Raw genomic sequence first — 16,308 nt, 5'->3', positions numbered from 1 at the left:
CAAACAAAAACTGAAAGAATTTGCAAACACCAAACCAGCTCTACAGGAAATATTGAAAGGGGTCCAATAAGAAAAGAGAGAGCCTACAAGTGGTAAATCAGAAAGGAACAGAGACAATATACAGTAACAGTCACCTTATAGGCAATACCATGGCACTAAATTCATATCTCTCAATAGTTACCCTGAATGCTAATGGACTAAATGCCCCAATCAAAAGACAGAGGGTACCAAAATGGATAAAAAAACAAAACCCATCTATACGTTGCCTACAAGAAACTCATTTTAAACCCAAATACAAAGTGAGGGGGTGGAAAAGAATTTACCATGCTAATGGACATGTGAAGAAAGCAGGAGTGGCCATCCTTATATCAGATCAATTAGATTATAATCCAAAGACTATAATAAGAGATGAGGAAGGACACTACATCATACTCAAAGGGTCTGTCCAACAAGAAGATCTAACAATTTTAAATGTCTATGCCCCCAACGTGGGAGCAGCCAACTATATAAACCAATTAATAACTAAATCAAAGAAACACATCAAGAATAATACAATAATAGTAGGGGACTTTAACACTCCCCTCACTAAAATGGACAGATCATCCAGGCAAAAGATCAACAAGGAAATAAAGGCCTTAAACGACACACTGGACCAGATGGACATCACAGATATATTCAGAACATTTCATCCCAAAGCAACAGAATACACATTCTTCTCTAGTGCACATGGAACATTCTCCAAAATAGATCAAGTCCTCGGTCCTCAATCAGGACTCAACTGGTATCAAAAGACTGGGATCATTCCCTGCATATTTTCAGACCACAATGCTCTGAAGCTAGAACTCAACCACAAGAGGAAGTTTGTAAAAGAACCCAAATACATGGAGACTAAACAGCATCATTCTAAAAAATGAATGGGTCAATCAGGAAATTAAAGAAGAATTGAAAAAAATCATGGAAACAAATGATAGTGAAAACACAACGGTTCAAAATCTGTGGGACACAACAAAGGAAGCCCTGAGAGGAAAATATATAGCGGTACAAGCCTTTCTCAAGAAACAAGAAAGTTCTCAGGTACACTACCTAACCGTACACGTAAAGGAGCTGGAGAAAGAACAAGAAAGAAACCCTAAGCCCAGCAGGAGAAGAGAAATCATAAAGATCAGAGCAGAAATCAATGAAATAGAAACCAAAAAAACAATAGAACAAATCAACAAAACTAGGAGCTGATTCTTTGAAAGAACTAATAAAATTGATAAACCCCTGGCCAGACTTATCAAAAAGAAAAGAGAAAGGACCCAAATAAATAAATTCATGAATGAAAGAGGAGAGATCACAACTAACACCAAAGAAATTCAAACTATTATAAAAACATACTATGAGGAACTCTACGCCAACAAATTTGACAATCTGGAAGAAATGGATGCATTCCTAGAAACATATAAACTACCACAACTGAAACAGGAAGAAATAGAAAGCCTAAACAAACCCATAACCAGTAGGAAGATTGAAACAGTCATTAAAGATCTCCATCAAACAAAAGCCAGGGCCAGACGGCTTCCCGGGGGGATTCTACCAATCATTTAAATAAGAACTAACTTCTATTCTCCTGAAACTGTTCCAAAAAATAGAAATGGAAGGAAAACTTCCAAACTCTTTTTATGAAGCCAGCATCACCTTGATCCCCAAACCAGAGAAGGATGCCATCAAAAAAGAGAGCTACAGACCAATATCCTTGATGAACACAGATGCGAAAATTCTCACCAAAATACTAGCCAATAGGATTCAACAGTACATTAAAAGGATTATTCACCACGACCAAGTGGGATTTATTCCTGGGCTGCAAGTTTGGTTCAACATCCGCAAATCAATCAATGTGATACAACACATCAATAAAAGAAAGAACAAGAACCATATGATACTCTGAATAGATGCTGAAAAAGCATTTGACAAAGTACAGCATCCCTTCCTGATCAAAGGTATTCAAAGTGTAGAGATAGAGGGCACATACCTCAATATTCTCAAAGCCATCTATGAAAAAATCATTCTCAATGGAGAAAAACTGAAAGCTTTTCCGCTAAGGTCAGGAACACCGCAGGGATGTCCATTATCACCACTGCTATTCAACATAGTACTAGAAGTCCTAGGCTCAGCAATCAGACAACAAAAGGAAATTAAAGGCATCCAAATCGGCAAAGAAGAAGTCAAACTATCACTCTTCGCAGATGATATGATACTATATGTGTAAAACCCAAAAGACTCCACTCCAAAACTGCTAGAACTTGTACAGGAATTCAATAAAGTGTCAGGATATAAAATTAATTCAGAAATCAGTTGCATTTCTCTACACCAACAACAAGGCAGAAAAAAGAGAAATTAAGGAGTCAATCCCATTTACAATTGCACCCAAAACCATAAGATACCTAGGAATAAACCTAACCAAAGAGGCACAGAATCTATACTCAGAAAACTATAAAGTACTCATGAAAGAAACTGAGGAAGACACAAAGAAATGGAAAAATGTTCCATGCTCCTGGATTGGAAGAATAAATACTGTGAAAATGTCTATGCTACCTAAAGCAATCTACACATTTAATGTAATTCCTATCAAAGTACCATCTATCTTTTTCAAAAAAATGGAAAAATAATCCTAAAATTTATATGGAACCAGAAAAGACCTCGAAAAGCCAAAGGAATATTGAAAAAGAAAGCCAAAGTTGGTGGCATCACAATTCTGGACTTCAAGCTCTATTACAAAGCTGTCATCATCAAGACAGCATGGTACTGGCACAAAAACAGACACCTAGATCAATGGAACAGAATAGAAAGCCCAGAAATAGACCCTTAACTCTATGGTCAACTAACCTTTGACAAAGCAGGAAAGAATGTCCAATGGAAAAAAGACAGCCTCTTCAATAAATGGTGCTGGGAAAATTGGACAGCCACATGCAGAAAAATGAAATTGGACCATTTCCTTACACCACACACAAAAATAGACTCAAAATGGATGAACGACCTCAATGTGAGAAAGGATTCCATCAAAATCCTTGAGGAGAACACAGGCAGCAACCTCTTCAACCTCAACCGCAGCAACATCTTCCTAGGAACATTGCCAAAGGCAAGGGAAGCAAGGGAAAAAATGAACTATTGGGATTTTATCAAGATCAAAAGCTTTTGCACAGCAAAGGAAACAGTTAACAAAACCAAAAGACAACTGACAGAATGGGAGAAGATATTTGCAAATGACACGTCAGATAAAGGACTAGTGTCCAAAATCTATAAAGAACTTAGCAAACTCAACACTCAAAGAACAAATAATCCAATCAAGAAATGGGCAGAGGACATGAACAGACATTTCTGCAAAGAAGACATCCAGATGGCCAACAGACACATGAAAAAGTGCTTCACATCACTCGGCATCAGGGAAATACAAATCAAAACCACAATGAGATATCACCTCACACCAGTCAGAATGGCTAAAATTAACAAGTCAGGAAATGAAAGATGCTGGCAAGGATGCGGAGAAAGGGGAAACCCCCTACACTTTTGGTGGGAATGCAAGCTGGTGCAACCTCTCTGGAAAACAACATGAAGGTTTCTCAAAATGTTGAAAATAGAACTACCCTATGACCCAGCAATAGCACTACTGGGTATTTACCCTAAAGATACAAACATAGTGATCCAAAGGGGCACATGCACCCGAATGTTTATAGCAGCAATGTCCACAATAGCCAAACTATGGAAAGAACCTAGATGTCCATCAATAGATGACTGGATAAAGAAGATGTGGTATATATAGACAATGGGATACTATGCAGCCATCAAAAGAAATGAAATCTTGCCATTTGCGACAACGTGGATGGAATTAGAGCATATATTGCTTAGCGAAACAAGTCAAGTGGAGAAAGACAACTATCATATGATCTCCCTGATATGAGGAAGTGGTGATGCAACATGGGGGCTTAAGGGGGTAGCAGAAGAATAAAAGAAATAAGATGGGATTGGGAGGGAGACAAACCATAAGTGACTCTTAATCTCACAAAACAAACTGAGGGTTGCTGGGGGAAGGGGGGTTGGGAGAAGGGGGGTAGGGTTATGGACATTGGGGAGGGTATGTGCTTTGGTGAGTGCTGTGAAGTATGTAAACCTGGTGATTCACAGACCTGTACCTCTGGGGATAAAAATATGTTACATGTTTATAAAATATTAAAAATTTAAAAAAAAGAAAAATATAGCAAGGTTTGCAGGTGAATTCTACTAATTATCGAAGAAAAAGGTAACTCTAATTTTATGTAAAATCCTTCAGGAAACACAAAAGAGGTACACTCCCAAACTATGTCTGAATGGTTAATTGATTTTGAAACTAGAATATGATACCACAAAATCAGAACTGCCAATCTCACTCAGAAATGTGGGTGAAAACAAATTTAGAAATATACAAAAATGATAATACATTATAAGCAATTCCTGGGTTTACTCCAGGAATGCAAAGTAGGTCTATTAAGAAATCTCTTAATATAAACCATCAAATCAACAGATTGAGTGGGGGAAAAAATCTGTATCACTATCAATATTAATTCCTGAAAACAAATCTTAAACTAGAATCAAGATGAAAACTCTACAGATACAACATCTATGGAAAAACCTGTAAAATGTACATAATTAATGGTGAAATATTAAAAACTTTCTTTTTAAGGCAAGAATGGGGTAAAAAAAAATCTGCTGTCCTCACTGCTGTTTTAACACTGTAGCAGAGGTTCTAGAATAAAATAAAACCAAGTATTTATAAGAAACAAAACTGAAATAAGGAGAGGTATCAGGGAAGGTCTTCAAAGATACTGGTATAATTTTTTCCTCAGCTGCAAAATGTCTATTTGTTTCAGTGATATTCTTTAAATGGTAGAAATATGATGTATATATATATATATTTCTCCTGTATACTTTATATATATAATAAAAAAAAGCAAAAAAATGTTAAGCATTTTAAGAATCAAACCCAAAAACTAATATGGAAATCAGAATAATTTAAAGTCATCTTTGTTTTAATCATATGCAAGTATGAATTTCTTTGAAACAGAACCACTGGTAAATACATTCAATCTAAGACAATGCTAATTTTAGGTTTGAGGGTTTTCAAAATCCCATAAAGATTCTAAAAGTTTTGTTATGGGTAATTGTAAAGACAGGGTAAGCAGTAAGTCACCTGCTTCATGTTGTGGTCCAGTATCTTTTTCCCTAACAACTGTATTTGTACTCATTAGAACTGGAACAAAAAGGAAAGATTTATATGCCACTCCATTCATAGAGTCAAGGAAACCTGATGCTTTTGAACTTCTGGGAGTATTCCATACCAACTGAAAAGCAACCTTAGTTGATTTCTTTAAACTCAAATGTTTAAAGTGGGCCCCTAAATGAACAGTTTAACATACTTATTTTTTTAAATACTTGAGTCTAGTTCAGCTAAGGAGACATTTTCATTTTATTCTCATCAGCCTCATTATTTTATATTTTATTTTTCTAATTAGAAGACAAGAGATGATCTGAGATTAAGCAATACAGAATTTCTGTCTACCCCATGGAGGGCTGATTCAACTCTGTAGGATTTTTCTTCCCATCAGCCTCGACTGGTGTCTTTAGCTACCTCACTCCAACCATATCTCTCTGTTTAAAAAAAAAAAAAAAAAGTCTGTATTTTACAGCTTTTTAACTCAGGCCAGCCAGTCTTAGTAAAATGCTACACTGGCTGCCCTTCCTGACTTCACTGCCAAATTCTATTTTTTTATAAAAATTTGAACCTCTTTTGAAAATTCGTCATCTTACTTTAGAAGCAACACAATGAGTTATCTATGAAATAAAATGAACCTTACTATACAATTTCATTGCTAGCTGCTTAAATTAAATGCTAGCAGTTCACCACTGCTGAAGACACTCAACTAGAGGTAAACAAAAACTCAGACCATAAAATCTACAACGAATTAGTCAAGTTTCACATGACTTGAAGGTTTGGATTTCACTTAAATTATGAGTTGTTTCCTACATAAAATGCTACTCCTTCAACATACTTGTTTCTTGAAATCTGAAACTATGTGAGGTTGAAACACAACTATCAGTTTTACACAAATCCGGGGTGAAAGAAAAATTGCCAAGTCTTGCGTGCCTGCAACAACTACTTTCTCCGTTCTTTGTATCAAAATGGGCCATAATTGTCATTTGCAGAAGGAGGGAATGAACGTGGAATGCTTGGGCAATCCCCTTTAGAGTTTCAAATATGTGCATCATTAAATATACATCTTTTGTATCATATCACATATTTATATTAGAAATAGGCATTAAAATAAACTTTGTTGTTTAATAAGTTTTCCTTAGATTAACCCTGCTTAGTTAAACATCACAGTCATATGTTCTTAAAGCAAAATGATATTTAATAAACCAACTACTCTAAAAAATGCTTTGATTTTTAATCTGTAACTGTAAAAATTTTAAATATCTTCCAGCATACCAGATATGCCACCTATAGGCTATCATTCTTTTTCATGTTTATGTGCTCACTGATCTGTTTCTCTATGATCAGTTTGCTAGTCTGTGCTTATGACCTTAATTCATAAGGAAGTTGGCAAGTAGTTGGTTTTAGGGAAGATGGTGATGAGTTTGAGATACTGGCAAATCATCCAGGTGGAGAAGTTCCAATTAGGTATCAGGTCATGGGGGAAAATAACTTAGAAATTCAATAGCATGTTTATTGACACACAACCCCCCCACACACTCTATACCAGGAAGTGTTTTAGAATCTTAACAGAAAGGAAAATAAAGGGGCGCCTGGGTACCTCAGTGGGTTAAAGCCTCTGCCTTCGGCTCAGGTCATGATCTCAGGGTCCTGGGATCGAGTCCCGCATCAGGCTTTCTGCTTGGCGGGGAGTCTGCCTCCCCCTCTCTCTCTCTGCCTGCCTCTCTGCCTACTTGTGATCTCTGTCAAATAAATAAATAAAGTCTTAAAAAAAAAAAAAAAAGGAAAGGAAAGGCAATCTTTGGACAGAACCTTGAAGAATGAATCAATTTAGAAAGGAGGCAAACCTATAGAAGAGAGAGCTATGGAAAATGAAAGATAATGAAAATTGTGAGGTGCTTTGAAAGCCAGAATAGCAGAGATCAATGGTACTCAGTTCTACAGGGAGCCAAAGATGTGGGGATTTAGAGAAAGCCAAAGGCCAGAAGGGTGATCATACATTTAACCACTTCTAATGAATTAAAAAATGCTTTTTTTTTCAAGCAGATAAAAATCAATATGGTTCACAAAATATGTTGTTTTAAACACACACATACACTTTCAAATATTATGTGGCTTGCTCATTAAAGCAGTCATCAGAGAAAATTTCCTCTTTCCTAAGCACAAAAATGCAGAGAGTCATTGTGAAATCAGCAAACTACAGTAATCAACTATGTCTAGTATTTTCCTGACATTATCAACCACATAATGAGATAGGACTCGTGGTTTACATAGTCCAAATCAGCTATCATTTCTCTACTATCCAGATTTAAACCATAAATTAGCAGCACAGTCACTATGACAGGCTTTACCCATCATCATTTGCATCCAATCAGTTAATGACTGGCAGCTGTCTACAGGACCCATTATTGAAGGCAGCAGCTTTAATGTATAATGCTTCATGAGGCTTAAAATCATATTCCAGTGAAGCACATGGTAGACTGAAGTACTCCAGAATTTGCAGAGGCTTTCAAAGGAGGGGAGGAAAAGAAAAAACAAAAAACAAAACAAAAAAAAAAAACCTAACTCAATGAAATAACTGTAATCTCAGACAACCTTACAAAGAACTGGCTTTAAAGGCTTTCTAATCTTTTGCTAGACTCAAATAACATAGCAGACTAAGAAAAATTTACCTTAAGGAAGATTACTACCAGCCTCATAATTGCTAAGAAAGCAACTGTAGCCAGAATTATTATTAACATGTTACCAATAGAAAAAATAAGGAACATAGATGTTAAGAATTGTGCCTCATATCAGAAGGGAAGCACATGCACAGAAGGCAGCCATGGGATCCCAAACTACCCCCATCTCCAATTCTATCCCTCTTAATATGAAGTATCTCTCAGCTCCTGATATATCAACAGCTTAATATTTTACCCTCTCATCTTCATTGCATATACATCTTATCCCTAAACTGATTACAAGCTCTTTACAAAGACTGTGACTTGGACATTTATTTTTCAATGTATTTATTACTGCATGCCTTCTCTTAACAGGCAAGAAAGAACAGAAGCAGGGAAGCCAACTGAGAGGCTTTTAGGAATAATCGCATAAAAGATGACTGTGCCATGGGTCCTAGTGGTAGCACTAGAGGTGGTAAAGAGTGGTCAAGTTCTGGACCTATTTCTGAAGACTGAGTCAAGGGGCCTTGCTGATGAAATGGATGCCAAGTGTTAAAGAAAAATGGAAGGTTGATGACTCCAAAGTAACGGTCAGAGCTGCTAGGAAAATGGAGTTGCCATCAACTGAGATGGTAAATAGAGGCTGTAAATACAGGAGGGGTGCAGGTGGTGCTGATGGGGTTGAGGGGGCGGGGCAGCATTCAAGAATCTAATTTTTGATGTTTCGGGGACTTAACAGTATTAGTCAGTCATATATTCATTTAACTAATAATACTTGCAGCATCTAGATACTATAGCACTCCTTAAGTATTAGGAAGGAGACATGAAAATATATCGAAAACCAAAGAAATGCTTAATAATTGTTTTGCTGAGTGGAAGGATGAAGAAAGAATCAAGCATCTTAGCTATGTCAGCAAAATAACGGAATCAAAGTCAGAATAATAACTGCCGAAAGTATCATAGCCAAGTATAACTAGATTCGTATCTGGGCAGTATCTAGGAGTTTACAAAATGCTTTCTTATCTCTGTGAGGACAGATTCTGCTACTTATATTCTAGCATCTGAGTATCTGCCCTTATTTTCAAGAGGAATGAAATTTGGCTGAGTACTTGGCTTCTCAGAATTAAGATAAAATTTCCCAGCCTTCTTTGCAGCTAGGTGTGGCCAAGAGTCTGTGAGCAAACATGGTGTGTGCAATTTCTGTGATATGCTCTTAAAGAGAATGGGTACACCCACTATTTGCTCTTTTTCTCTTTTCCTGTGAGCTGAAGTGCTGATGTGATAATAAGCCATCTCAGACCATATGGGCAGGGTGACACTACCAAGATGGCAAGGGAACAAAAGAAAAGGAGCCAGATCCTGAAAACCCATGGCGCCATCTTATCAGCTCTGGGCTACAAATACTTAGATTGTTACATGAAAGAATAAAGCTTCTATCTTACTTGAGTCACCATTATGGGGGGGGGGGGGGTTGTTATAGTAGCTTAACCTGAAACTTCACCAATAAATTAAATAAATGCTCAGAACCACCTTGTGAGGAAATTAACATGCTGGATTTTTTTTTTTCCTTTAAATTCTTTACAATGTCTCTGTTTTAAATAGAGACAAATTTCCTAAATAGTTTATTTAGGAAAATAAACTAGCAACATAGCCTTGCTTTACATACTTTCATCTACCAGTGAAGAAAAACCAGCTGAAAGGCATTCTCTGAGAACTGATTGCAACATTTTTACAGCAAGATTGGGGTTCATGAATTCACTAACCTGTGGATCAGTCACTACCTATAAAAGCCACATGATAAAGATCTTTTCTACAAGAACTGAGGAATTCCTTGCTATGCATTAGCTCAATTTTAATGTTTCTACTCCCATTAAAATCCCTGAAATCTATTCAGTGTTACAAGTACCAATGATCAGTTCCTTAGCTTGAAGAAATAAGTAGCTGCTCGCTGAACTCTTAATTGGTAACTGGAGAAAGATACCAGAGTTGCTTTTAGGGTATCTAGATCTTCATGCATATACCCCAATATCCATCAGTAGGTCACTCCATTCATTTGGAACAGTTTTACACTTCCCATATCTGGATACCAGCGCACAGTTGTGTTGGAAAAAGCAGAAGCAGCCCAGTTCAAATGCTGTGCGAGCAACCACAATGTAAAAAATAATTTAAAAAAGAAAAAGGAAAGGCTTATGAAGAACAGGACTAGCTGGCACTATTTACTATGATATATTTCTGCACTTAAAAGGTGCACTTGCTTTCACTTAATTGCTCCCTGGTTTCTATCATCATTTTACTGTCTAAACCAGAGAAATCACCTTAACAGCTTCTGCCTGTTCATTTAAGCTTTAAGGGAGACTTTCAGTTCTGACTATAGATTCTGTGATTTGCTAAAGTAGTTTTCTAAATCAAAATCAGTAATGAAATACATGATCAATCTCACTGTACAGTGAAGTGCATTTCCCTATGTGACTTAAGAACTCTTACATATGAAGTGCTAACGGCTGGGTAAAATCCAGCTTACCGGGGCTCTGCAAAGCCGAGGGTGACTCACACTTGTATGCGCGCACACTGACACCTAGAGACACGATTCCAAGATTCAGAGGTAGCGTCACCTCCAAATCTTTTTAAAGATGTCAGTGTAAGTCTCACGGTATTTCCTCAGGCGATGCTTGGAAAACAGCAAAGCTAAAATATCAAGTGGGATACCTGACTTTTATTACATGATGAAAGAGATGACGTGTGTCCATTCTTAAAAGACAGAAACCAAGCATTTTTCCAAATTCTTAGGACAGTCAATGCTTTTGCACAACTGTCTAAATTCCTCTGGACAAATGTAGTCTGGAACATCAGAATATACGTTCCAAAAATGGAATTCTGGGCACATCTCTAAATTGGTTGTACCGCTCAGCTCTTAAAACATGAAATGAAAAAAAGATATGAGGAATACAGAAAAAGACGTCTTCCTCCTGAATACTTAGTTTTAAGGCAAGAAGCAAGGATATAAAATGGCACAATGAGTAAACTGTCCAGGCAAAAGTATAAAATAAAATATTACCTTTAGCTGGGTTAACTTTTATCCCTGACCTATACAGCATTTCCTCATTCTGCCAGTCTCCATTCCTGATCGCAGTCTTGAGTCCATAGAAAACAATTAACGTAGCTGTGGCATAAAAAATCAAGCTCTTGAGAAATCGCTTTTGGACCTTGACATAAAGGGCTCTGGCACCCACTGTAATGAGGAGGCAGAAGCCCATACTAGGAATATACAATACTCGCTCTGCAATTACAAAGCCGACATAGAAAAACAGGTTCGTGGCAGGAACAAAGGGTATTATTAGCAAAGATAAAGAAAGAACAACAATGTTCTCCGTAGAAGGAAGTTGTGTTCTCTGTGATGCATGATTTTTAATGCCATTTTCTACTTTGGATGCAAAGCTGGGCTTAATCTCTGAGTTCCGGTACTCCACATCTGAATGGCAGCTATGTCCATTTGCATTCTGCTTGCCATTTGTTACAAATTTCCCATTGCATTCTCTTTCCACGCTTGGGCTCTTCAAGCCATAGTAGGCAAGGAGGAGGAGTCCAATGTAGAAGGCCACAGTGTGTAGGTTTCTCCAATCAAAAACCGTTTTGAGCAGAGGCACAGCATCCATTGACCAATCAAAACTGAGGGTGTCTGGGCATAGCAACAGCCAGAGGTTCTTGGTTGGCAAGTAGAAGAAAGTGAGCGTTCGAGCCAACAGGCTATCCGAATCCGCAGCTGGGTTGTCAGAGTTGGAAAAGCTTGGTGGTTTGTTTCCCATCCAGTACAAACGGGCACCCAAAAGGGAAGTCCCCCAGAAAGTTAACAAACTAATGCTGAGGAAAAGAGACAAGTTCTTCCTCTGAAACCAAAAGAGAAGGGAAAAAATTAGGATCATCATCAATACAGCCTGGGAACACTTCACTTAACATTTAGAGATAAAAGACACTTTTTGAAGGGAACAGTTAAAACCACAAAGGTCTTAAATACATGGCTTTATTTCTATCTCCTTTTAAACATGCTTAGGGAAAACTTAACCTAAAAACAAAAACAAAAACCATTGACTCTGGAAGCCTACTTTGTATATAACTTTTTTTTTTTTGTATATAACTTTTGATGAGCATTTTTTTCTTCTTGTTCTAAAAGAGCAAGGAAAAACAGCTTCAATATCTTGACCTCTGTAAAATGGGCTGAATGTATTTCCCCCTCAGAACTGATGTCAAGTTAAACTGAGACCACAGTATAAAAGTACTTAGCACTCTGTACAAGATAGAAAAGACATCAAATAACTATCTTCTTTCACGTCATGGTTTAGATTCTAGGGAAAACAAAATCAGGCATGCCCCAAAATATGGAGTATGACAGGATTCTGCTTGGCTCAAAGTAACAGCATTTAGCTATGTCTACGCCAGTCCACATTTCATTGTCTCAAATACTCTTGCAGAATTTATCAACCAGGCTTTCATCTGCTACCCCATGCTGTCAGTGACATCAGTGACATCGAACATTTAATAACACTCCTCGTGAATCCCAAATTTTCCACGCTGATGATGACTTTTTAAAAATAAAATGACTTTGATAATGTGCTTACTTATTTTAAGAGAGAGACAAAAAATTATGAGAGGAAGGCCAAAAGGGCATTCCTGTTAATGAGAATTTTCTGGCAAACTCTTTCAACCTGAGTGACCTCAAACAATCTAAGTCCTGAAGAGGCAAGTGGAAGGGGGAGAGATGGATTCTATATCCTAACTTTAATGCTTCCTTGGTAATGTGATCTCTGACTGTACATATTGACATTGTATAGAATTATACATTAGTAACACTCAAAGTGGTGCTTGGAACCTCAACGATATACCAATCACTTAGTTTAAAAAAAAAAAAAAGAAAACACGGACTGCAACAAAAGCACAAATACATAAATGGAACTCTTATCAAACTAATAAAAAAGTTCCATACAGCAAAGGAAATTATCAACACAATGAAAAGGCAATCTGCTGAACGAGATTTGCAAATTAAATGTTTGATAAGGGATTAATACCCAAAATACAATTTAAAAAAACTCATACAACTCAAAATAAAAAAATAATAATTTGATTACAAGTGGACATAGAATCTGAAGAGCCATTTTTCCAGGGAAGACATAAAAACAGGTACATGAAAAGGTGCTTAACATCACTGATCATCAGGGAAAGGCAAACCCAAACCACACTGAGGTATCCGCTCACACTTATTAGTATACCTAGAATCAAAAAAGATAAGAAATAACAAGTGCTGGCAGGGATGTGGAGAAAAGGGAAACCTCGTGCACTGTTGGTGGGAAGGTAAATTGGTACAGCTACTATGGAAAACAGTGTGGAGTTGTCTCAAAAATAGAACGACCCTATGATCCAGCAATTCCACTTCTGGTATTTATCTGAAAATAAACAAAGTCACTATCTCAAAAAAATACCTGTACCCCTACATTTATTGCAGCATTTCTTATTTATAATAGCAAAGACATAGTGACAACCTAGGAGTCCACAATGGATGAAGGGTAAAGAATATATGCTATACATTTTACATTTTTGATAGAATGTTATTTGTCTACACCAAAAAAAGAAAGAAATCTTGCCATTTACAACAATGTGGATGAACCTTGAGGACATGACATTAAGTGAAATAAGCCAACTGAAGAAAGACAAACACTGTATGATCTCACTTGTAGGTGGGATCTTAAAAAACATAAACCCTGAACTCCTAAATAAAGAAAACAGATGGGTGGTTGCCAGAGACAGGGATGGGAGAGTTGTCAAAATAGGTGAAGAAGTGAAGATCTTCAAGGTACTGTCACGGCCGGCGCAACAAATTGACCAGGAATGTGAAGGTAAGAGGATGAAGAAAAGAACTCGAGAAGCAGAGAGAGGAGAAGGAGCACTGAGGAGAATGTCCAACAGTGCTAAGTTTATTCAAAGCATTAAGGCCATATATATAGTGATATTACCATAGGAGAAGCAATACACCTGTGTCTAGTTAAACAACCACGAGTGCCCATAATAAATTTCACCATTGACTATAAGCAGACCTCGTGACGCCAATGGCTGATCCCAGTACAATTGTTCTGTATTGATGCAGCAAACCTGAAAGTAATTCATGGGCTGTACTAGAGCAGCAAGGACCAGCCACAAACTTATGACCCCAACCCAATTGTTCTTATTTGTTTAGCAAGTATGTGGGAAGTCACGTAGGCAAGCACACAACATACAGCACAGACCCTTTCTCAGTGCTACTCAACTTTTCCCATTCTAAATCTTTTGTTAGGTTATTTGGACTTTAAAGGAGGCACAAGTCAGGGCCTGGTTTGGTCCTCATCTCAAGCCTTACCGTGGCCTCCCACAAGGTACAAACTTCTAGTTATAAGTTCTGTGAATGTCATATACATCATACCAACTGTAGTTAACAATACTCTATTACATATTTGAAAGTTGCTAAGAGATTATATCTTAAAAGTTGTTATCACAAGAAAAAAGAAAATTTATTTGTGTGTTCATGGATGTCAACTACACTTACTATGATGATCATCTCACATATCTACATACACCAAATCATCATGTTGCATCTGAAACTAATAAAGGCTAAATGTCAATTAGTTCTCCATTTTAAAAAGTCCAAAGAGCAATATTATCTCGAGCATGTACAATTTCTATGAAAATAGTCTCTATGTATTGTATATAATTGCCACTGGATGCTCTCTGACTCCCCATTCCCCGCACCTTTCATTGATGGAAGCCATAGAACTGGCCAAGGACCATCTACTCCATCTCTACTGTTAATCTAATGATCTTAGCAAGGTCTGTGATTTTAAAAAATATTAATATATGCTAATGATTCCACCTTAACCTTCCTTTATGTCCACAGCCATTTATTCAATTGCCTATTGGACATATTTGCTTAGGTATCTCAAATTCAAAATGCCCAACACAAAGCTTGATTTCATACCCCCAACAATAAACACTTCCTCCTTTAGTCATCACACCACCAAAGATGGTAAAACTATGTAACCAGTTTCTTCTTCCCAGCCCCCTTTCCTCCCTCCCCATTTTATCTATTAGAAACTCTTCTCACTTCCTCTTCAAAATATAAGCCAAATTTGTCCATTTCTCGCCATCTCTTCTGTCACCACTTGAATCCAAAATACCCACACTTGGAATATCACAATAGTCTCCTCCTAACTGGTGACCCAGCCCTTTTAAACACAAATCACATCATTCCCAATTTTCAAAATCATTAATGGGATCTTACTTTAAGACCTTGGAAGTTACCACTTCTATAGAGAAGATTCTAATTCATAAGGGGTGTGTGTGTGTGTGTGTGTGCATGTGCACACACATGTGCAATATGTGTGATATGTCTTTTATATTCATTATATTCAAATATATGTGATATGTCTTAAATTTCAAAATTATTTTGAAAAATATTTTAAGTATTTAAAGATGGGATACGTCTGGATATAAAAGAAATGAAGCAAAAAAGAGGAGGTTAGGAATTTAAAATTCAAAATAAGTAAATTGAGAAACAGCAAACAGATGGAGATTATGACAATTTTAAGTGGTAGGATTGTTAATATCAGATCACAGTAATGCTAAATTCACAGAATTAACTGTCTGAGTGTTTTAAAACATCTGTGGCTGGCTTTTACTCAAAGTATTTCACATAATGCTGCATGGGATTTTTAGTGGGAGGGGAGTAATATGTTCAGTCATCACTAATTTCTCACTTTCAGGTCTTCTCTGGAAGAATAAAATGGTTCAGAACCCATATTATCTAAAAATACGTTTTGCATGCCATTCTTTTGCTCTTCTGAAATTCTACCCATTAAAAATCCTAAAATTTATTGATTTTAAGAAAAAAACAAAACAAAACACAAAACTGCACATTAGGAGTTGTAATAACTGGACGGACCAATCACATAACTGAGTATGCTTTGATTACATTAGAGAGAAACATGTCATTTGGCAAAGATAAATGAAATGGATGACAAAGACTGATCTTGAAAAAACAGCTCAACGTTAAGATATGTACCAAAAGTCCACTTTGCCACTAAGTGTAACTAAGTATACAAAGTATACCTGAGACCATTCTATTCCCATGTCTTCCGGTGCCAGTGAGGAGAGAGAAGGGACAGGCAGTACAGAAAACTCTCATCAGTCAAGAAGAAAAAGCAAAGGAGTAAGAGAACCACATGGGGACAGGAACTATAATTAGTACTCTTTGCTAGTCATGAAATTCTGGAAGAAGTTAGCCTTCATCATTGTATAACTCTACTTTATTCTTTTTTTTTTATAATTTTTTTAAAGATTTTATTTATTTATTTGACAGATAGAGATCACAAGTAGACAGAGAGGCAGGCAGAGAGAGAGAGGAGG

At 36.9% G+C, this 16,308-nt stretch overlaps 1 protein-coding gene across 3 annotated transcripts in view; it reads right to left on the bottom strand.

The window, feature by feature from the left end:
• The window catches only part of TMTC2 (transmembrane O-mannosyltransferase targeting cadherins 2), a 437,325-nt gene that overhangs the window by 222,372 nt on the left and 198,645 nt on the right, over positions 1-16,308 (bottom strand). For all 3 annotated transcript variants that reach the window (XM_059186455.1, XM_059186454.1, XM_059186453.1), the window contains one exon: positions 10,940-11,768. In XM_059186455.1, coding sequence (XP_059042438.1) covers positions 10,940-11,687 — 748 coding nt within the window. In that variant the 5' untranslated portion in view covers positions 11,688-11,768. The remainder of the gene's footprint in view (positions 1-10,939; positions 11,769-16,308) is intronic.

This window comes from Mustela lutreola, chromosome 8 (assembly GCF_030435805.1).
Source record: "Mustela lutreola isolate mMusLut2 chromosome 8, mMusLut2.pri, whole genome shotgun sequence".
Taxonomy (NCBI): Eukaryota; Metazoa; Chordata; class Mammalia; order Carnivora; family Mustelidae; genus Mustela; species Mustela lutreola.
The sequence above is the reverse complement of the archived record's forward strand: the minus strand, read 5'-3'. Positions and strand labels throughout refer to the sequence as shown.